Genomic DNA, 21935 nt, shown 5'->3' on the forward strand with positions numbered 1-21935 from the left:
TATACGACGAAAGGAACACCTTTCCTCAACTGACCGCCCCAGCCAAGTTCTCGGTACAAGATTTTAATCAATCCATTTCACCACACCCAAGTTGGGAAGGGGAGAGGGTGAAAGCAAGGGGGCAACTGGAGGTTACCCTGAAGCCTCGGGTAGCCTCGGGGTGGCCTCCCCCTCGAAGCCCCAATTTCTCTTCCTTTCAGAGCCAGTGGGGGGGTGGGTACGGGGGCGTCTTCGGGCCGAAGTGCGGCAGTGTGGGTTTCCCCGCTGCAGCGGGGCGGGGAGCGGGCCCTCCGGGGAGCCGCGGCCTACCCCGCCCGGCCCTCGGAGCCGCCCACGGAGTCCTGCACGGCCTGCCACAGAGCCCGGATGTTGCCCTGGCCGAAGCCGGCCGCCCCCTGCCTCTGGATCAGCTCCAGGAAGAAGGTCTCCTCGGGGAAGAGGGGCTCGGTGAACACCTGGAGCAGAAAGCGTCGGCCCAGCGCCTCCTCCCCGTCCAGCAGGATCCCGTGGCGGGCCAGCCGCCCGGGCTCGTGCCCGGCCCCTCGGATCTGCTCCTCCTTGCCCTCCCGGAGGTAGTAGGCGGCGGGAGGGGCCACGAGCCTGGCCCCGGCCGCGACGGCCCCCCCGGCGGCTTCCACGATGTCCGGGGTGTAGAGGCCCACGTGCTGCAGCCCGGGACCCCGGTGGCGAGCCAGGAAGAGCTCCACCTGGTCCCGCCCGTCCCCGGGCAGCGACTCGGCCAGCACCAGCGTCGGGACGGGGCCGTCGGGCGGCCCCCGCAGCGCGGCCAGCCGCAGCCCCCCGGCCCCGGCCCCGGCCCCGGCGCGCACCACCAGGCCCCGCCCCGGCCGGTCCTCCCGGCCCAGCGGGAACCGGCGGAAGCCCAGGCAGCTCTGATACCAGCGCGAGAGGGAGGGCGAGCCGCCCCTCGGGCAGGCCACGGTCACGTGGTCCACGTGGCTGACCCAGCCGGGAGGCCCGGCGGTCCCCCCGGGCGGGCCCAGCGGGCGGAAGCCGGGGAGGAACGGCCCACGGCAGCCGGAGCGGTCCAGCAGGGTGTGGCTGAGGTTGCCCACGGGCGCCCGCACCACGGCGTAGGTGGCCACGCCCTGCTCGTCCCTCACCGCCGTCGGAGCCACGGCCACCCGGCAGCCCAGCGCCTCCAGGGCCCGGGCGGCCCCCGCCACGTCGCCCACCTCGAAGCAGAGGTTGGAAGCGGTGGGGACCGCGTGGCGGGGGTCCAGGCCGTAGAGCGGCTCCTCGCCCCCGGCCCGGCCGCCGCCGCCGCCTTCGTTGACCAAGAAGACGGCCGCTCCGCTGCGCAACGCCACCTGCCTCCAGGCCCGGCTCTCCCGCACCGCCAGCGCGCCGAAGCCGAAGTGCCGCTGCAGATCGCGGGCCAGGCGGTGCCCGGCGGGCACGTGGAAGGAGATGTGGCAGAGGCGGCGGACGGGGGCCGCCATCGGGGAGGCCCGGCTCGGGCGGGAGGCCGCGAGGCCCGGTCCGAGGAAGGTCGATGGAGATCCGGGGCCTGCCAGAGGTCGGGCCTTCAAGGTCGGCTCCGGGTGGCGGGTTCAAGTCCTATCGAAGGAGGCGGGTGGCGGTCCCGGAGGGTGGGGCGGGGGGGGGTTGTTCGGCTAGGTCCAAGGCTCGGGGTGCGGGTCCTGCCAGGATCCCTGCGTCCTGTGGCAGGCAGAGGGGATGGATGGCGGGAAGAGGGCTGACCTTGGGAGGCCGGGGGCAGGCTGGGGCCTATTGCGCTGCGGGGTCGAACCCACGTGCAGACGAAGGGAAGGGGGCGGGGGCAGGAGCAGGGGGCGGGGCCAAGACGCACGAGCGAGACTCCGGAGTGGGCGGGGCCAAGGCGAAAGGCGCGAGACCCCGGAGTGGGCGGGGCCACGACGGGCGAATGAGGCGGCGGCGGGGCGGGGCCACGGCCACCGCGCGAGGCCGAGGGGGCGGGGCCAAGGGGGGTAAAGGAGTGGGCGGGGCTAGGGGTGACGGGCGGGGCTAATGGACCAGTGAGGCTGGGAGTGGGCGGGGTTAAGAGATTAGCGAGGGCGAGGTGGGCGGGGCTTACTGAGTCTGCGCGGGCAACCTTGACGGGGGAGATGGGCGGGGCTTACTGAGTCTGCGCGAAGGGGGCGGGGCTTGCTGCGGCTGCGCGGGGAGTCTTGAGGGGGGGAGGGGGGCGGGGCTTACTGAGTCTGCGCGGGGGCCCCGAGAGGGCGGGGCTGACTGAGTCTGCGCGACGGGTGGGCGTGGTCATGGTGGGCGTGGCCACTAGGGGGCCGGGCGGCTGCGTGCTCCCTCAGCCAGCGATGAGTCAGCGTTTCCCGCCTGGTGCCTAGGCCTTGGGGTGCCTCAGTTTCCCCCACCGCTCCCCTGGGGAGAAGGCCCTGGGCTGGTGCCCCCGTGGGGCCTTGGCAGCAGTGAGGGACGATGCCCCGCCGCCATCACTGATTCCTAATCAATGGTAAAGCAGCCCATCCCTTAGGGCCGTCATGGCTGCCTTGAGTCATTCAGCTCTCCTCCTGCGTCCAGCTCATAGTCGGGGGCAGTGGGGGAGACAGACACGTAGGAAACAGGAATAAAGGACAATAGGGGCAAATTCAGCAATCGAAAACCCACATGAAATAGGTGGCCAAAACATTCATTCCTTCAGTCGTATTTATTGAGCGCTTACTCTGTGCAGAACACTGCTTATTTGACCAGACTGACATAAAAATGATAATGATGGCATTTGTTAAGCGCTTACTATGTGCCAAGCGCTGTGCCAAGCGCTGGGGGGCTTCAAGGTCATCAGGTTGTCCCACGTGAGGCTCCCGCTCTTCATCCCCATTTTGCAGATGCGGTCACTGAGGCCCAGAGAAGTCAAGTGACTCGCCCCAAGTCACCCAGCTGACAAGTGGCGGAGCCGGGATTAGAACCCAGGTCCTCAGACTCCCAAGCCCGGGCTCTTGCCACTGAGCCTCGCTGTTTCTCAATAATGAATTCATTCAATAGTATTTATTGAGCGCTTACTATGTGCAGAGCACCGTACTAAGCGTTTGGAATGGACCAGTCGGCAACGGATAGAGACAATCCCTGCCCATTGACATAATAATTCATCAATAATAGGCTTCCACCTATAGAATCATATAATTTTTAAAAAAGCATTCTGTCCATATTTCCCCAAATCACAGGGTGGTCACCCATTTACCTTAACATCAAGCAGAAAGTTCTTTAAAAGTCTGCCTCCTCCTCCTCTTTCTCCATCTCCTCCCTTCCTCCTCTTTTCCTCCTCCCTCCCTTCCTCCTCTATTCCTCCTCCTCCTCCCTTCCTCCTCCCTTCCTCCTCTTCCTCCTCTTCCTCCCTTAGCTCCACTACAACCCACCTGGACACTTGGCTCCACTAAACTACTGAGCGTCACCTCCTCCAGGAGGCCTTCCCAGACTGAGCCTCCCTTTCCCTCTGCTCCTCCTCCCCTCCCCATCGCCCCGACTCCCTCCCTCTGCTCTTCCCCCTTCCCCTCCCCGCGGCACTTATGTGTATGTATGGACGTATTTATTATTCTATTTATTTTATTAATGATGTATATCTATAATTCTAATTTTTTACCGATGCTGTTGAGGCCTATTTGTTTTGTTTTATTAATAATAACAATCATGATGGTATTTGTTGTTCTGTTGTCCGTCAACCCCCTTCTAGACCGTGGGCCTATTGTGGGCAGGGATTGTCTCTATTTGTTGCCAAATTGTACTTTCCAAGCGCTTAGTACAGTGCTCTGCACACAGTAAGTGCTCAATAAATACGACTGAATGAATGAATCTCATTTATTACAGCACGGATCCCTCCCTTAAATCTTGCTTCTGGCCTGGAACTTCAGACCATCACTCTCCCCACCTTCAAAGCCCTTAAAAAATCCCACCTCCTGCAAGAGACCTTCCCTGACTAACCCCTCATTTCCCCTAATCCCTCTTCCTCTCCTTCTCCCTTTCGTGTCGCACTCGCTTTGGGTCTGTACCCTTTATTCACCCCACCCTCAGGCCAACAGCACATATGTCCATTATCAGTAATTTATTTTAAAGTTTCTAAACTGTGAGAGCCTTGTGGGCAGGAAATATGTCTACCAACTCTTATATTGTACTCTCCCAAGTGCTTAACACAGTGCTCTGCCCTCAATAAACATGATTGATTGATAATTAAGGAAAGAAAGATTACCTGAGACCCAAGCCAGGAGTCCCCCAACCTGAAGGAGGTAGCTGTGAATGCTCACATTCAGTAATAACCGGGGTAGTTAAGTGTTTACTGTGTGCCAGGCACCGTGCTAAGCGCTGGGGTGGAGACAGTCCCTGTCCCGTATGGGGCTCACGGTCTCAATCTCCATTTCACAGATGAGGGAACTGAGGCACAGAGAAGTTAAGTGACTTGCCAAAGGCCACACAGCAGACGAGTGGCGGAGCCAGGATTCAAGTGTCGTGACCCTGCTAAGAAGGTAAGCCCCCCCCCCCCGAAACAGGGTCCGTGTCTAATTCCCACCTGTGTTTTCTCTCCCAGTGCTTAGAACAGTGCTCTGCACACACGAGTGAGCGCTTATTAAATGCTATTATTATTACTACTACTCTCTGCCCCTTGCTCCCAGTTTGTGCTAAAACTCCAGCCAACCCTGACCGCCTTTTCCCTTCTCTCCCTCAGCCTTTGCTCCCAACCCCCTGCCTCCCTCACCTCACCCCGGCCGGCTACAGACCAGGTTGGCTACGGAAAGCTCTAGTTGCCCTTCGTCCCGCAAGGCATCTCTTTGCTGCTCAGAGGGCAGATGCCAAGATCAATCGATCGATCGATCGCATTTATTGAGCACCTACTATGTGCAGAATGCCGTACTAGGCTCCCGATGTGGGCTGGGATTGTCTAGGAAGCAGCGTGGCTTAGTGGAAAGTGCACGGGCTTGGGAGTCAGAGGTGGTGGGTTCTAATCCTGGCTCTGTCACTTTGCTGTGTGACCTTGGGCAAGCCACTTAACTTCTCTGTGCCTCAGTTCCCTCCTCTGCAAAATGGGGATGAAGACTGTGAGCCCCACGTGGGACAACCTCATAATCCTGTATCTACCTCAGCACTTAGAACAGTGCTCGGCACATAGTAAGCGCTTAACAAATACCACTGTTTCTCTATTTCAATACTGTACTTTCCAAGCGCTTGATACGGGGCTCTGCACACAGTGAGCGCTCAATAAATACTATTGAATGAAAGAATACCACAGAACGAGCAGACACATTCTCTTCTCATAGCAAGCTTACAGTCCAGAGGGGGAGAGGGACCTTAATCTGAATAAACAGGTCATTTATCATATATAATGTAAAGATCTGGATGCAAATGTTGGGGGTGGAGTGAATATCTGGGGTGGGAGGGGAAGGGTCAGGGGGTTAAGAGAGAGAGGAGAACACTGAGACCCTGGCAGATAAGCAACGCAAATATTTGTCCGAAGTCAGTCCCAGTGGATCTTGGGAACATTAACCAGACGACCCCAGGGGTAGCGGGTTCAGGGTCTCTCCTTCCCCCCCGGGAATGTATTCCTGGGGCTGAGAGATGGAGCGGGATTCCTCCCCACCCCCATGGTAATAGCAGAAGGAGTAATAATGTTGGTATTTGTTAAGTGCTTACTATGTGCAGAGCACTGTTCTAAGCGCTGGGGGAGATACAGGGTCATCAGGTTGTCCCCCGTGAGGCTCACAGTCTTCATCCCCATTTTACAGATGAGGAAACCGAGGCCCAGAGAAGTGAAGTGACTCGCCCACAGTCACACAGCTGACAAGTGGCAGAGCCGGAATTCGAACCCGTGACCTCTGACTCCCAAGCCTGGGCTCTTTCCACTGAGTCACGAACGCTCACTAGGGCAAATCACTTTACTGTGCCTCAGTTCCCTCATCTAAAAAATGGGGATTGAGACCGTGAGCCCCACAGGCGACAGGGACTGTGTCCAACCCGATTTGCTTGTAACCACCCCAGTGCTTAGTACAGTGCTTGGCACAGAGTAAGTGCCTAATAAATACCGCAATTATTACCATTATTATTATTGGGGCACTGCCTACTACTAAGCGCTTGGGAAGTACAAAACAGAGAAGTCCCATGTTCCCTGTCCAGAAGGAGCTTGCACTCTAATGGAGAAGCAGACGGAAAAATATGGACAAATAGAGTGGTCGAGATAAATAATCGAACGTGCAGTGAATCGATGTATATATAAAAGGGATGGAATTGGGAAGAAATTAGTTCACACAGGCTGGAGATGGCTGCCGGGTTTCTATGATTTGGGGTGCTGCTGAGAAACAACGTGGCCCAGTAGATAGAGCACGGGCCTGGGAGCCCGAGGGTCACGGGTTCTAATCCCGGCCCCCGCTCCTTGACTGCCGTGTGATGGGGGACCCTCTCCGTGCCTCGGTTCCCTCATCTGTAAAATGGGGATTGAGACGGTGAGGCCCATGTGGGACAGGAACTGTGTCCCACCCGATTATCTTGTATCTACCCCAGTGCTTAGAACAGCACCTGGCACCTAGTAAGCGCTTAAGAAATACCATCGTTATTATTATCCCGGGGCCCAGGCCCGGGTGGCTGGTGGTTGTCCCAGTCTAGCTCCACCTCCAGCTTCCCCAACCCCTCTCCCCACCTATTCCTGGGCGGGGTCGGCCCGGGAGGAGAGGGAAGATAAAAGGGGGAGGTGAGGACCGGACAGTCAAGGACGAGCGGAGGTCAGTTGGGCTTCGGAGAGCCACGGTGGACGGGACGGCCCCACCTCCAGCCCCAGCCCCGGGTATCAGCTCTTTCTCTTTCTCTGTTTGAAGGTTCCCTCCACCAGCTTTCTTAGGGGGTTGGGAGAAAGAAAACAGAGGCAAGAAACTTTGGGTGGGGTTTGGGAAAGAGGAAAGAGGTGCCGTGTCCCATCTCCAGCCTGCTCTCTGCCCGGGAAACCCCTCGGGTCTCTGATTCTGGAGTTGGGGAGCGGGTGAGCTGGTTCAGCTTTGGTCTGCATCTCCTCTGGGGAGCCCAACGTTGTCCTTATTCGTCTGGGTGAGGAGAGGAGGGGGTGTACGGGGCTAAGCAGGGCCGACCAGGGGGGCGGAGGCACCCGAGAGGGAAAGCTGAGAGGAAGGGCAGGTGCCTAAGGTTCAAAGGTCAACGCCCTGTGGCTACAGGTCGGTGCCCTCCGTGTCCACGGTTGTCCCCTCTGGGTCTGAGCCTGGGGGTGGGGGGCGGGGGAAGTTCGGTGGCAGAGCCTAGAGCTGGGGGCTTGAATGATCCAGTAGGCAGAAGGGGCAGGAGCGGTTCTTAAATCACCCTGCCTCCTGCGGCTGGCCTTCCCCGGACCAGGTGGTGGCTCTCTGACGGCCCTTTTTTGAGTCACACGTTGGTCGAGCCCCCCCTCCCTCCCACTAACCCATCTCCTGGGCCCTGGTTCTGGGTCTGCCTTCTCAGAAACCCCCGGAAATCCTCCATAGCGCAAGCATCCTACCCTCCTAACTTTCCCCCCCGCCCCAACTCCCTTCTCCTCCCACAAGCTCCCTCACCGGCATCTCGCCGTCCTGCCATGTTTCCCGCTGGGGTTGCTGAGCTCTGGGCCCTGAATTCTATTTGTGAAAATTCCACGACGGAGACTCCCCCATCCCCCTGCCTCCTCTCTCAGTTCTGCATAACCCCCCCCCCCCCGGCTCCTCTTCCTTCTCTCCTCTTCCTCCTCCTCCTCTTCCTTCTCCTTTTCCTCCTCCTCCTGCTCCTCTTCCTCCTTTCCTCCCCCTCCTTCTCCTCCTCCTCCTTCTCCAGCAGCAGCAGGAACACAAACGGCTTTGAGATCTCAAGAGAAAACAGCCAGGGCCTGGGCCGGTCGGGACAAAGCCTCTTTGTTTCCCCACCAACAGTTGGGGACTGTTCTGCCCCGGGGGGCCTTGCCAACCAAGGGGCGGGGGGATCCAGGCTGCCGGACCACCCCCTCAGCCCCGTGTCCCGCCCCACACCCCCGCCCTGCCATCACACCACCCTTCCTCGGCCCCCACTTGTCTGGGTTCTGGACCCGGCCGGAGATTGGCCCTTCCGCTGCTCTCCATCTTCTCCAGCCCTCTACTCTTCCTGCTACACGGTTCCCCCCCGGGAAGCCTGGCCTCGGAGGGAGGCAGGGGGAGCCGGGGACAGGAAGAGGATTCCGGGAAACGGAGAGTTGAAATAAGTACCCAAATCCCCCCACCCACCACCCTTGGTCCCCCTGACACCCCAAACTGGGTTTGCGGGCTGTGAGCCAGCTGACTCCCAGCTCTGTGGACAGAGCCTGGGCCTGGGTGTCAGAAGGAACCTGGTTCGAATCCCAGCTCATACCCTTTTCTGTTCTGTGTTGCTGGGCAAGTCACTTCACTTCTCTGGGACTCAGTTCCCTCATCCGGAAAATGGGGATTAAGACTGTGAACCCTTCGTGGGACAGGGACCGTGTCCAACCCAGTTGGCTTGTATCTCCCCCAGCTCTTAGTACTGTGCCCGGCACGTGCTAAGCGCTTAAGAAATACCATGATTATTAGTATTACTAATTGGTTGGTTATTGGGTGAGCCGGGCTCTGGCCAGGGGCCTGGGCTCTGCCCAGTTGAACGGGAAGTGGACGGTCCCAGCCGGAGAGGGAGCGGGGTGAGGCACCCCGCAAAGGAGGAGGGTGCCGTGCTCCACTGAGGCATGGAAATGCCAAGGGGCCCACCCCTGCCTGACATCCCCATCACTCCCCAGGCGGAAGAGGATGGCGGGGTCGGGCCTCCTCGGCCCGGCCCTGACGCTGGCCACCTTGCTGGCGGCGGCGGGGGCCCTGCCGGACCTGGAGAACGGGACGCGGATTTGCCAGCCGGCCCCGCGGTGGACGGTGAACGGGGTGGCCCCCATGGAGGGCACCGAGGGCCAGGTCATCGTGGTGGCCCTCCTGAAGGCCAGCTGACACTTCTGCCTCAAGCAAGCTGCCAGGTGGGGCCTGGGATGGCAGCGGGGAGGCAGTCGGGCCGGGGGAGGAGGCTGGGTCGTCGGGAGAGCACTGGCAGAGGGGAGCAGAGAGAGGCGGAGAGCTGGAGCTCTGAATAGTGGCCTGGTGGAAAGACCCTGAGCCTGGGAGTCAGAAGGACCTGGGTTCTAAGCCTGGCTCCGCCACTTGTCTTCTGTGTGACTTTGGGCAAGACCTTTCTCTTCCCTGTGCCTCAGTTACCTCATCTGTCAAATGGGGATGAAGACTGTGAGCCCCACGCGGGACAACCTGATTACCTTGTATTGACCCCAGCGCTTAGAACAGTTCTTGGCACTTAGTAAGCGCTTAACAATTACCATCATTAGTATTATTATTATTACAGTGCCTGGAACATAGTAAGTGCTTAACAAATATATATACACATACACTGTACTATATATTCTGTTATATATGTATTATATAATAAATATATGTGTGTGTGTATGTATATATATATATATGAGCTGCAGACAGTAGGGTCCATGTGGTTCCCTCACCTCCTGCAGGAAAGAAGGCGGGGGTGCCCCTTCCTGGGCCCTCTGCCAGTGGAGGGTGGTGGGTAGGTGGAGGGTGGCTTGGGGCTTGTCCAGGGTAGGGGAGAAGAAGATTCCAGCTGACAAGGCCAGAGGAGCCATGGGGCGATGATACTGAGGGGAGTAGACCGGAAGCTCATTGTGGGCAGGGAATGTGTCTGTTATATCGTTCTTTTGTGCTCTCCCAAGCGCGTAGTACGGTGCTCCGTACGCAATAGACGCTCGATAAATACGATTGACTGACTGACTGGAGGATCGGGCTCGTGCCACACACTCCTGGGACCACCCGCCCCGGCCGGCCCGAGTCGGGGGCCGGGCGGGGGCCGGCGAGGGCAGGGCCGGATCCGCCCACCGCCCCGACCTGACCCCCGTCCCTCCCCACGCAGCCTCGCGGGGTTGCGGGAGCGCCTGGCCGGCCACGGGGCCGGGAACGTCAGCTTCCTCATCGTCAACCAACGGGATCCCACCGCCCAGCTGCTGCACACGGAGTTGGAGCGCCACGCTCCCCCCGGGGTGCCCGTCTACGCCCAGGATGGCCCCGACCCAGACGTCTGGAGCGTCCTGGGCGGTGACAAGGACGACTTCTTTGTCTACGACAGGTCAGGGCTGCTGGGCCTGGGAAGTCGGGGCGGTGGGGGGCGAGGGTCCTCGGTCAGGACCTAGCGGGCCGGGAGCCCCTCGCCCGGGAAGCGATCCCCATCCCAGCAGTGAGCCCTAGCTATAAAGCTCGTTATGGGCGGAGGGCATGTACTGGACTCTCCCAAGCGCTCAGTACAGTGCTCTGCACATAGTAAGCGCTCAGTGAGTACCACGGATTGATCGATTACGGTCTCTAGGCTTCAAGCTCATCTCTGGACTGTAAGTTCATTGTGAGCAGGGAATGTGTCTGTTTATTCTTATATTGTCCTCACCCAAGCGCTTAGTACAGTGCTCTGCATACAGTAAGCGCCCAATGAATACCGATTACAGTCTCTAAACTTTATGCTCATTATGGGTGGGGAATGTGTCTACTGTTATATTGTACTCTCCCAAGCACTTAGTACACTTCTCTGCACAGAGTAAGTGCCCAGGGAATAGTATCGATCGAGTGATCGGGTAGGGGGCCGGGGCCTCGGGGGCTGCTGCCGCCCCCTGCCCAGGTGATCCCCCGGCGTGGCTGTCTGCCCGGCTTCCCAGCAGGTGCGGCCGCCTCACCTTCCACATCCAGCTGCCCTTCAGCTTCCTGCACTTCCCCTACGTGGAGGCCGCGGTGCGCTTCACCCACCGGCGTGACTTCTGCGGCAACTGTTCCTACTACTTCCCGCAGGTGGGGACCGTTGCGGGGGCGGCGGGAGGACCGGGGGAGCCTGGGCCAGCCAGGGGAGCTCTAGGGTGGGGTCCGGCCCAGCGCAGCTGCGAGGGTCAATCAATCGATCATATTCACTGAGCGCCTACTGCGTGCAGACCACTGTACTGAGAGTTGGTAGACATCCCCGCCCACGGGGGGGTAAAGTCTATGGGACAAGGGGGCTGCCCCCGTGGGCCCACCGGCCGGATGAGTGGGAGGTCTGGCGGCTCCAGGGCCGGGCTCCCCGGGCAGGGGTGAGGGTCTCCGCGTTGCCCCCCGCCCCCCCACCAGGTGAACGACACAACCACGCAGGAGTCGGAGCTGGAGAAGTCGCCCGGCGCCCCCGGGGAAGAGCCAGAGGGATCCCCGGTCCGGGAGCCCGACAGGCCCCAGTCTCAGGACCCTACGGGCCCCTTCTCCGGGGTCCTCCTCCAGGGCAAGGAGAACAAAATCATCCCTTGGAAGACGCCCCTCCAGGCTGCCCCCCGGAAGCCTTCCCATCCCCCCGGGGCCCACGACTAGGCTTGGAGGAGTCTCCGGAGCTCCCCGGCCTCCCCTCACCCGCTGTGCCCGGCCCCGGCCCCCACCGCTGCTCCTCATCCTGGGCTCGGGCTCCTCCCGGGCTCCTTCCCACCTGTCTCTCCGCCGAGGGTGAGCCCTCCCTCGACTCCCGCTCCCGCCTCGCACTCATGACGTCCACGGTGTCAACCGGCCCGCCGGGCACCGTGGACTGACGCCGGTCGAGGCGGAGGGGTGGAAGAAGAGGGCAGAGCTCTGGCTTGCGGCGGCCGTATCCCCCCTCCACCATCTCATTCATTCAGTAGTTTTTATTGAGCGCTTCCTAGGTGCAGAGCACTGTACTGAGCGCTTGGAATGGACGATCTCGGCCGGGTCCCACCACCAGAGGTCGCCTTAGGCCGAGGAGCATGATGGGAATGGGGTGGGAGCAAGGGCCCGGTCTATGGGAGATGGGCAATAAATTTCTCCGCCGCACACCCAAGGATCGATCCTCCGCCGCCACCCCGGGGTGGGTTTCCCCGTTCTTTGATCCCAAACCCCTCGAAGGAAGCAGCGAGGTCTCGTGGAAAGAATCCGGGCCCGGGAGTCCCAGCTCTGCCCCTTGTCGTCGGTGTGACCTTCGTCAAGTCGCTTAACTTCTCGGAGCCTCGGTTCCCTCGTCTGTAAAATGTGGATTAAGACCGGGGGCACGGACAGTGTCCGACCTGATTAAGACCCCAGCGCTTAGTCCGGCCCCCGGCTCAGAGTAAGCACTTAAGCTTGTTAGGGGCAGGGAACGGGTGGGCTCATTCTGTTGTGCCGGGCTCTCCCAAGTGTTCAGTACAGTGCTCTGCACATAGTAAGCACTCAGTAAATATGATCGAGTAATTAACAGACACCATTCAAAAAAAATAAACTGCTAGATAGCAGGGTGGCAGAGAGGGATGGTTGTCAATCGGGTCAGAAGATGGCAGGCAGGGGTCAGTGCCCTTTGGCCAGAAGTGACCCAACCCTCCTTTTCAGGAGGGCTGGACGGACGGAGGAGACTTACGCCTACTCTGCCGCCGGGAGCCCGCCGGCCCCCCGACCTTGAAGCTCCGCTACAAGGTCGGCCGTCCTAATCCCTGGAATCGGCTCGGCGCTCTGATAGTTTTTTCCAGAGGTTTTCACATTTCTCATTTCATTCCATCCTGACGGCGTCCCTGATAGGAGACCGTTTTACTTTCTCCCCGGGGGCGGTCAACGGGACCCTGAAAATAAGACTCTGCGGACGGGTTACATTCGTGAAATGGGGATTCAGTACGCGTTCCCCCTTCCAGTTAGGTTGCGAGCCCTGTGTAAGACAGGGACTGTGTCCGCCTGATTCTATTGTAACTTTTCCAGTGCCTGGAACGTAGTAAGCACTTAACAAATACCACTAGTAGTATTATTATTATCGTTGTCGATGTGCTGCGCTCCCGTCAGCCTACTTAATTGTTGCATTCTATACCCCAAGGTCGGCGCAACTGACAGTGTTCAATGCTTGTGATGCCTTAGCTCTCTCCTCTCCTTTCACCTTCAGCTCCTTCTCTCTCTCTCTCTCTCTCTCTCACAGTAATTGTTAAGCGCTTACTATGTGCCAGACACTGTACTAAGCTCTGGGGTAGATACAAGCTAATCAGATTGGAGACAGTTCACATCCCATGTGGGGCTCACAGTCTTAATCCCCATTTTACAGATGAGGGAAGTGAGGCCCAGAGAAGTGAACTGACTTGCCCCAGGTCCCACAGCAGACAGGTGGCGGGGCCGGGGTTAGAACCCGGGTCCTTTGACTCCCAGGCCCGTGTCTTTTCCACTAGACCACGCTGTTTCTCTCCATCTGGGTCTCTGGCCTCCTGTCCACTCTGGCTTTCTAGCTGTTTCTCTTTCCACCTTTGACTTCCCCGCATCCTGCCCCTCGCTTGTCCTCTCCCCAACTCCCAGAACATATTACTCTCTCAGTGGTGTAGGAAAAGAGGCAGAAAGAGAAGGAGAGGCTTCTGGAAGCTGACATGTGCCCTCTTGACGGTTGTTAATTCTAACCCAGACTGGCAGGGAGACTTGAGCGAGGAGGGGGTCTTCTTTGCAGAGGGCCCAGGGAAACCGGGAGATGCAAGTTTGCAAAGTGCTGGTGCTTTGGAGAACTTTCAATCATTCATCCGATCGTATTTTTTGAGCTCTTACTGTGCGCCGAGCACCTGGGAGAGTACAATACAGGCCAGAGGCATCTGTGTGCATTCGTGTGCTTGAGTGTCGGTTTTGCCATGACCGTGTTCTCCCTTGCACACGCCAGGGAAGGGTAGACGTCCACAACTCCAGGGTGTGAAGGAGCAAGGTGGGGTGGGACATGAAGGTGGGAGGAATCCCTTTCTTGGGTGCCTGCTTGGCCATGTGGTCGTTTTGATTTTTTAGGTTTTTTAGATGGTATTCGCTAAGCGCTTACTACGTGCTAGGCAATGTTCTAAGCACTGGTGTCGATACAAGATAATCAGCTTGGAAACAGTCCCCGTCCCACACGGGGCTCATGACCTTAATCCCCATTTTCCAGATGAGGTTACTGAGGCCCAGAGAAGCCAAGTGACTTGTCCAGGCCAGTCTTGGTCTTTGACCAGGACCTCTAGCACTGAAGTCGGGGGGCAAGTCCATCCTTCCATGCAGAGGGGCCCAGTGGCAACAGGCGGAGAAGGGGAGCGGGCAGTAGCCTCCAGGGGCCCAGAGGGGGCTGCAGGAGGAGAAAGGATGGGCCCAACCAGGGGTCCTTGTCTCATTCCACCAGGACAGCGGGAAGGAGAGAAGACAGAGAGGAGAGGGAGGGGATGAGGGGGGGCAGCTCATTTGGAACTTTATCATTTCTACAAACAGGCTGCGGAAGTAATGAGCTTAGGGGCCAGGGGTGGGCTTCGGGGTGAGGGAGGCGCAACCCCGGGGAGCAGAAGGTTGGGGCGGAGGTGGAGCCTGGAGGTTTTTCATTCATTCAATAGTATTTATTGAGCGCTTACTATGTGCAGAGCACTGTACTAAGCGCTTGGGATGAACAAGTCGGCAACAGATAGAGACAGTCCCTGCCGTTTGACGGGCTTACAGTCTAATCGGGGGAGACGGACAGACAAGAACGATGGCACTAAACAGCGTCAAGGGGAAGAACATCTCATAAAAACAATGGCAACTAAATAGAATCAAGGCGATGTACAATTCATTAACAAAATAAATAGGGTAACGAAAATATATACAGTTGAGCGGACGGGTACGGTGCTGTGGGGATGGGAAGGGAGAGGTGGAGGAGCGGAGGGAAAAGGGGAAAATGAGGCTTTAGCTGCGGAGAGGTAAAGGGGGGATGGCAGAGGGAGTAGAGGGGGAAGAGGAGCTCAGTCTGGGAAGGCCTCTTGGAGGAGGTGATTTTTAAGTAAGGTTTTGAAGAGGGAAAGAGAATCAGTTTGGCGGAGGTGAGGAGGGAGGGCGTTCCAGGACGTGAGGAGGGAGGAGCGGGAGGACGTGACCCAGGGGTCGACGGCGGGATAGGCGAGACCGAGGGACGGCGAGGAGGTGGGCGGCAGAGGAGCGGAGCGTGCGGGGTTGGCGGTAGAAAGAGAGAAGGGAGGAGAGGTAGGAAGGGGCAAGGTGATGGAGAGCCTTGAAGCCTAGAGTGAGGAGTTTTTGTTTGGAGCGGAGGTCGATAGGCAACCACTGGAGTTGTTTAAGAAGGGGAGTGACATGCCCAGATCGTTTCTGCAGGAAGATGAGCCGGGCAGCGGAATGAAGAATAGACCGGAGCGGGGCGAGAGAGGAGGAAGGGAGGTCAGAGAGAAGGCTGACACAGTAGTCTAGCCGGGATATAACGAGAGCCCGTAATAGTAAGGTAGCCGTTTGGGTGGAGAGGAAAGGGCGGATCTTTCTGTCCAGTCCTGGCCGGCGGCCCTTCAAGGTGATGTCAGAGGGACCCGGGGAGTGGTTCAGCAGTTTGCATCAATCAATCATATTTATGATGATGATGATATCTGTTAAGCGCTCTCTATGTGCCAAGCACTGTTCTACGCTCTGGGGTGGCTACAAGGTGATCAGGGTGTCCCACGTGGGGCTCCCAGTCTTCATCCCCATTTTGCAGATGAGGGAACTGAAGCACAGAGAAGTGAAGTGGTTTGCCCAGAGTCACGCAGCTGAGAAGTGGCAGAGCCGGACTCCTGATTCCCAGACCCGGGTTCTTCCACTAGGCCCCGCTCAGGTTGTCCGGACCGTAGACCCAGCCAGGCCAGGCTGTCTGTTTAAGTCGTGCTAAGGGGGAAGCAGGCAAGCTGCGGAGAGGACAGCGCGGTCCGGTACCAACGCCTAGGCCCGAAAGACCGGCATCCCCATGAGCCCGGACGGACAGGCAGGCCGAGGTCAGCCAGGCCGAAGAATCTCGCGGCTCTGTGTCGGTCCGGGCACAGAGATCAGTCTACCTCATTAGAGGATCCTGCACCCCTCCCCCTCCTCTGCTCGCCGACAAATATTTACTAATTACATGGGCTGCTGAGCACAGCACAGGCCTTTTCTTCTCCTCCACTCTCTGGCGGCTGGGCCCGAGGGTAGTCGGGCCTTTTGTGATAGAAATCACACCCTTCAGGTAGAACAGGGGCTTCTCAGCAGAGCTGCTATTGTAGCAAAACCATTGAGCCTTTAATTTGGCTCTGCCGATAATATACACGGTCTGTATAAGTAAATGGCAATCAGGCTGAGTGGGGGACTTGAAACTGATGGATGCATTCATGCAGAGGAAGAAGGGAAAAAAGGAAATGAGAAAGGCCCCCAGATCCTGCCAGGGGGCTGGGGGAGGGACCGGATTGGGGAACTGCAGCCCGCCGGGAGGACGCCCCCGCCTCAGAAGCTCTGGGTTCCGATCCCGTCCACCCGGGCCCAGAGGCTTCCGGGGGAGAGCCGTGGCGTGGGTCCGTTTGGTCGGACCTTGGAGACGAGCGGAGAATTCATCGATGAGGGCGGGGAAACCCGGGCAAAGAGAGTCACGGAGGTAGGGGCAGGGAGAAGAGCCTCTCTCTGGGGAGCAGGAGGGCGCAGGGCAGAGAGGGCCTGGCAAGGAAAGAGAAGGTACACAAGGATGCCGGGGGTGGGGGTTGAGCCTGCAGGGCCACTCGTCTGCCCCCCTTCATTCATTCAAATTTATTGAGTGCTCACTGTGTGCAAAGAACTGTACTCAGCGCTTGGGAGGGACAAAACAACAATAAATGGACACATTCCCTGCCCACAACGAGCTCACAGTTTAGAAGGGGACACAGACATTAATAGAAATAAATAAATTCCTCGTGGACGAAGACGAGGCTGAGGCCCTGACTGTGATATTCTGAGGCCTTCTGGGAAAACCGGGATGTAGACAGGAGACATCCTGATTTTTTTTTAATTTCATCCCATCCCCGGGCAGAAGACTCTATCCAGGTCGTCCTCAGAGCACCGGGGAGCTAAGCATTCAGGTTTGTCCAGGACAGGCGGAAAATTCTCCCCACCCTCCGTGCAGCCGGACACGCCCGGCTCAGCGTCCACGAGAGAGGTTCCCCTGGGCCCTGCAGGCCTCGAGGCCTCGGAGACCCCGAGCGAGACCCCAGCGGGGAGGGGAGTGGGGTCTGCTGCCCTCATCTTCCTTCCATCCCTGAGAAGAGTCCTCTGGGACAATTAGCTCAATCCCTACATGAGAACAGCACACGCGATTATTGTCTCGGTGAGTGCTTTTAGTTAATATGCTCCTGGAATCGCCCTAGCTCCTGCGGTCACCACACCTCCCCCCGAGGTCCCCCTCAGCCAGTTCTCCCGGGCCAGGATTCTTCCGATCCGAAGAAAACCCGATGCCTGAAAAATGAGGAAAACTCTCGGCTGCGTCCGTTTCTCGCGCTCCCTCCATTCCTAGATGGAATCGGCTTCCGGCCTAGATGTGTGACGCAAACGGCCCTAGCGCTCGGCCCCGGAGGACCCCCCGCCCTCCCCGCCGGAGCCCCCCATCCCCACCCCAGGGTTGAGCTCAGAGCTGGGGATTGGGACCAGAGAGCTTGAGTCCCGTCCCGGATCTCAAGCCACCTCCGCCCCTTGACTGTGGCGTCGGCCCGGGGAAACTGGGGCTCGCCGGGGCCGGAGCCGAGGAAGAAGACCCGGCTTTCTCTCGGAAAGGAGGGGAAGGGAAATGGAATCTGCCAGGTTCAATTTCATTCCCTTATGGTACTCAAATGGACCCTGTTTCCCATCTCGGGGCTATAAATCCCGGTGCTTCCAAATGGTTCCTTTTTCACACACCCCTTTGTTCCCCGGGTGAGGACAGGGTGTTGATTAATGGCGGACACATTCCCCGCCTCCCGCTTCTGCCCCGTCTCCGCCGATTTTCATTAACGGGAGAGGAACCTGAAGGCCACGAGGAATCTCCTTTTAGAAATGGGTACTCTTGCTTGCCGGGGAGGGGGAACCCGGGCTCAACTGGGTCGAGAAGCAGCTGTGGCCTAGTGGGAAGAGCGCTAGCCTGGGAGTCGGGGGACCTGGGTTTTAATCCCGGCTCTGCCGCTTCTTTGCCGTGTGATCTCGGGTAAGTCACTTCACCTCCCTGGGCCTCGGTTACCTCATCTGTAAAATGGAGGTTAAGCCTGTGAGTCCCATGTGGGACAGGGACTGTGTCCAACCTCACTGTATCTACTACAGCGCTTAGTACAGTGCTTGGGGTATAGTAAGTACTTAGCAAATATAAAAAAAGCACCCAAAACTGGGGGCTAGAGCTGGATTTCCACCCCCCCAACACCCTCCCCTTCTTCTCATTCCCACCCACCCAAACACACATATGTGTTCCTCTTCCCACCATCCCACCAGCTTTCACTCATTCAAACCCTTTTCAAATCCCACTTTTTGAGTTCCCTTCCAAGTCCAGAACTCACCCCATTTCCCTACCACTCGCGCCTCCCCCAACTTGTCCCATTTGGTGTTGCCGGCAAACAGCCGCCAGTCCTCACGCCCTTCTGTCCTCCCCGGTATTCGCCAGGCCCGGAAAGATGTTCCTCTCTCCTTCCTGGGCCCCATCTAGGGCTGGTCATTTCTTTAGTCTACTGTCTCTATACCCCTCTAGACTGTAAACTCACTGCCGGCCAGGAACGGATCTACTAACTTTGTCTTACTGCATTCTCCCAAGCGCTTAGGACGGTGCTCTGCGCAGGGTCAGCGCTCAACTAGTGATTGATTGATTGGTGATGGGCCAAGGGGCTGGGCCAGGAGTTTCCCCACCACAAGTCAACTTCCTGATCGCTGCTGGTGGACGGACGAGGAAACTTTGCTTCCACTTCCCCCCCACCCCCGAATCACCGCTGTTTCCCGGTTCACTTCCCCCTTCCCCCTTGCTCCTCCCCAGGGCTCTCCCTGCACACACAGACACACACGTGTACACACACTCACACATTCCCCTCCACGCCCCTTCATCTGCTGCACACCCCAAGGCTAAGGCACGAAGCCTGCAGACCTCATCAGCATGCCAGCGGGCTGCAGGGAACATCTGCTCCATCTACCAAGAAGCAGCCGGGCCTCGGTGACGAGGAGCCCCGTCACGTGGCCTCTAAATAATCACGCAGGGAGGATTGAGTGAACGTGGCCCCTGCCCTATTTCGGAACATTCAGTCAATTGTACTTACTGGGTGTGGAGCACTGTACTGAGCACTCGGGAGAGGACAATATAATGATATAACAGATATATTCCCTGCCCACAAGGAGCTTAAAGTCTAGAGGGGGACCTCTGTCACCTCTCCTCGCCATTTTTCCTGCAGCTGGGAGCAATCTGGCAGGGGGAGAGCCCCCTTTTACCCCCCACAGGGCAGACCCACAGCTGGTCATAACACCCAGGCCCGCTCCCGCCTCGATGGGACAGAGGTGCTCCTGTGTGAGGACCGGGAGAGTCCCTGGGGACCCTGAGAAGCAGCATGGCCTAAAGGATAGAGCCCAGGCCTGGGAGTCAAAAGGACCTGCGTTCTAAGCCCGGCTCCGCCACTTGTCTGCTGTGCGATCTCAGGCAGGTCTCTTCACTTCTCTGTGCCTCATTCTCCTCGTCTGTAAAACAGGGATTAAGATTGTGAGCCCCATGTGGGACAGGGACTATGTCCAACCAGACTTTCTTGTATCTACCCTAGCGTTTCGTAGAGTGCCTGGCACCTAATAAGGGCTTAACAAATACCATTTAAAAAATCCAGGCTCTGCCCCACTGGAGCCCGAGGCCTCTGCCCTCTTCCACGCCCCCTCGCCCCGGTTTTGGCTGGGAACGAATGCCGCTTCTCCCCCTGAGGGTCCAGGCAGTCGGCAGCCTGGTGGAGCCCGAATTCTCTTGACAACGGCGGCCACCCAGCGGTCCCAAGTTTCGGCCGATCCCGCGCCCTTTGGCGGGGCCGGGCTGGTAATTTATGGGCAAGACTCCGGCCGGACAAAGCTAGAAAAGGAGAGAAAAGAAAAGCCACTTTGCCGGCCGCCAGAAGGGCCTGGCTTCCCCCGGCCAAGGTAGGGGTCATGGTGGAGTCAGCAGAAGCCTCTGGGAATGGAGCACTCCCCACATCCCCCCTACCCTCCCGCCCCCCGACCAGCTCTCGGATATTCCGGGGGCGGGGAGGAGGGGCTGCGGCCTCCCGCCTATCCAAGCTCCACATCCCACCCACTGAGCAATTTGAGACCTGGGTGGGCCCTCTTCCTATGCACACTGAGAGACAATGGCGAGGGAAATGGTGAGATGCTAAGGCCAGGCAGTGTCAGCCAATCAGTCAATCATATTTATGGAGCATATCTGTAATTTATTTATATTAATGTCTGTCTCCCCCTCTGGACTGTGACCTCGTTGTGGGCAGGGAATGGGTCTGCTTATTGTCGTACTGTACTCCCTCAAGCGTTTAGTACAGCGCTCTGCGCGCAGAAAGCGCTCAAGGAAAACGAAGGACTGACTGATCGACTCTGGGATGGGGGGGGGTGATAATAATAATAATTAATAATTCCGGAGCACGGGGGAAGTTACAAGATAATCAGGTTGGACACAGTCCCTGTCCCACATAGGACTCACAGTCTTAACCCCCATTTTGCCGATGAGGGAACTGAGGCAGAGAAAAGTAAAATAATTTGCCCAAGGTCACACAGCAGGCAAGTGGCGGAGCCGGGATTAGAACCCATGACCTTCTGACTCCCGGTCCCGGCTCTTTCTAGTAGGCCACCCTGCGTCTATGATGAGGGTATGAGACCAGGCCTTGATGAGGTCGTGGGGCTGGGCCAGATTTTACAGTCTCTGAGTGGGGAAATTGCAAGGCGCAATGTGAGAGGGGAATGGGCAGGGTCTCACATCTAGTCTCATAATAATAATGATAATGGTTCTTGTTAAGCGCTTACTATGTGGCAAGCACTGTTCTAAGCATTGAGGTAGATACAAGTTAACCGGGTTGGACACAGTCCCTGTCCCACATGAGACTCACACCCTGCTTCTCCAGGGTCATATCAATCGATGAATCGGTGGTATTTACTGAGCGCTTACTGTGTGCAGAGCACTGTGTAAAGTCTTAGGAGAGGACGATAGAAGAGAGTCGGTAGGCGGGTTCCATAAGGGCAGGACCAGAGTGGTCCATAGACCCTCAGTCCTCTCCCTCCCCCAGCATGGTGGGTGTCTGTGGGCCAGGTGGAACTTTTGCACCTTCAAAGGGGAGAAGCAGTGTGGTTTAGTGGATAGAGCACAGGTCTAGGAGTCAGAAAGACCTGGGTTCTAATCCTGGCTCTGTCACATGTCTGCTATGTCACCTTGGGCAAGTCATTTAACTACTCTGGGCCTCAGTTACCTCATCTGTAAAATGAGGATTAAGACCGTGAGCTCCATGTGACTGCATCCAACCCGATTAACTTGCGTCTATCCTTGTGCTTAGAACAGTGCTCAGCACATAATAATAATGTTGGTATTTGTTAAGCGCTTGCTATGTGCAGAGCACTGTTCTAAGCGCTGGGTTAGATCCAGGGTCATCAGGTTGTCCCACGTGAGGCTCACAGTTTTAATCCCCATTTTCCAGATGAGGTAACTGAGGCACAGAGAAGTGAAGTGACTTGCCCACAGTCACACAGCTGCCAAATGGCAGAGCCGGGATTCGAACCCATGACCTCTGACTCCCTAGGCCACGTTCTTTCCACTGAGCCATGTAGGTGCTTAACAAATACCACAATTATCATTATTTTTGTGTCTGCTGTGTAACCTTGGACAAGTCATTTAACTTCTCTGGCCCTCGTTACCTCATCTGTAAAATGGGGATTAAGACTGTGAGCCCCAAGTGGGACAGGGACCGCGTCCAACCTGATTAACTTGTATCTACCCCAGGGTTTAGAGCAGCGCTTGGCATGAAGTAAGCACATAACAAGTACTGAAAAATGGTCCATCTGCCCCATCTACCATCGTGTTTTACGGCCAGAAACAGCCCCGTTATGGTCGTGGCACAGCCTCGGTTCCACGGTCCCGGTGGGTCCCGAAGGCTGCTGAAACTACTAGTCTCAGCAGCCCACGGGATCAGGTGCAGGTAGAAAAACCCTGAGCACGTACTGTCCTCTCTCACC

The 21935-nt window shown here is 57.8% G+C and overlaps 2 protein-coding genes and 1 long non-coding RNA gene across 3 annotated transcripts; 2 read left to right on the forward strand and 1 right to left on the reverse strand.

Annotated features, from left to right (window-relative positions):
* Window positions 1–55: 55 nt before the first annotated feature.
* On the reverse strand, window positions 56–1759 carry HPDL (4-hydroxyphenylpyruvate dioxygenase like). Its single transcript, XM_029046672.2, has one exon. The coding sequence runs from the start codon at window positions 1461–1463 to the stop codon at window positions 306–308; it is 1158 nt and encodes a 385-aa protein (XP_028902505.1). The 5' UTR covers window positions 1464–1759; the 3' UTR covers window positions 56–305.
* Window positions 1760–6688: 4929 nt separating this feature from the next.
* On the forward strand, window positions 6689–11851 carry LOC100076948 (selenoprotein Pb-like). The gene is made up of 5 exons (XM_029083031.2): window positions 6689–6784; window positions 8735–8962; window positions 9916–10128; window positions 10709–10835; window positions 11148–11851. The coding sequence occupies exons 2-5, from the start codon at window positions 8745–8747 to the stop codon at window positions 11376–11378; spliced, it is 789 nt and encodes a 262-aa protein (XP_028938864.1). The 5' UTR covers window positions 6689–6784; window positions 8735–8744; the 3' UTR covers window positions 11379–11851.
* Window positions 11852–12078: 227 nt separating this feature from the next.
* LOC114818211 lies at window positions 12079–16069 on the forward strand. Its single transcript, XR_003766049.2, has 2 exons — window positions 12079–12120; window positions 15581–16069. It is a non-coding gene; the product is annotated as an uncharacterized LOC114818211 (long non-coding RNA).
* Window positions 16070–21935: the final 5866 nt, after the last annotated feature.

Source organism: Ornithorhynchus anatinus, chromosome 18, assembly GCF_004115215.2.
Source record: "Ornithorhynchus anatinus isolate Pmale09 chromosome 18, mOrnAna1.pri.v4, whole genome shotgun sequence".
Classification (NCBI taxonomy): Eukaryota; Metazoa; Chordata; class Mammalia; order Monotremata; family Ornithorhynchidae; genus Ornithorhynchus; species Ornithorhynchus anatinus.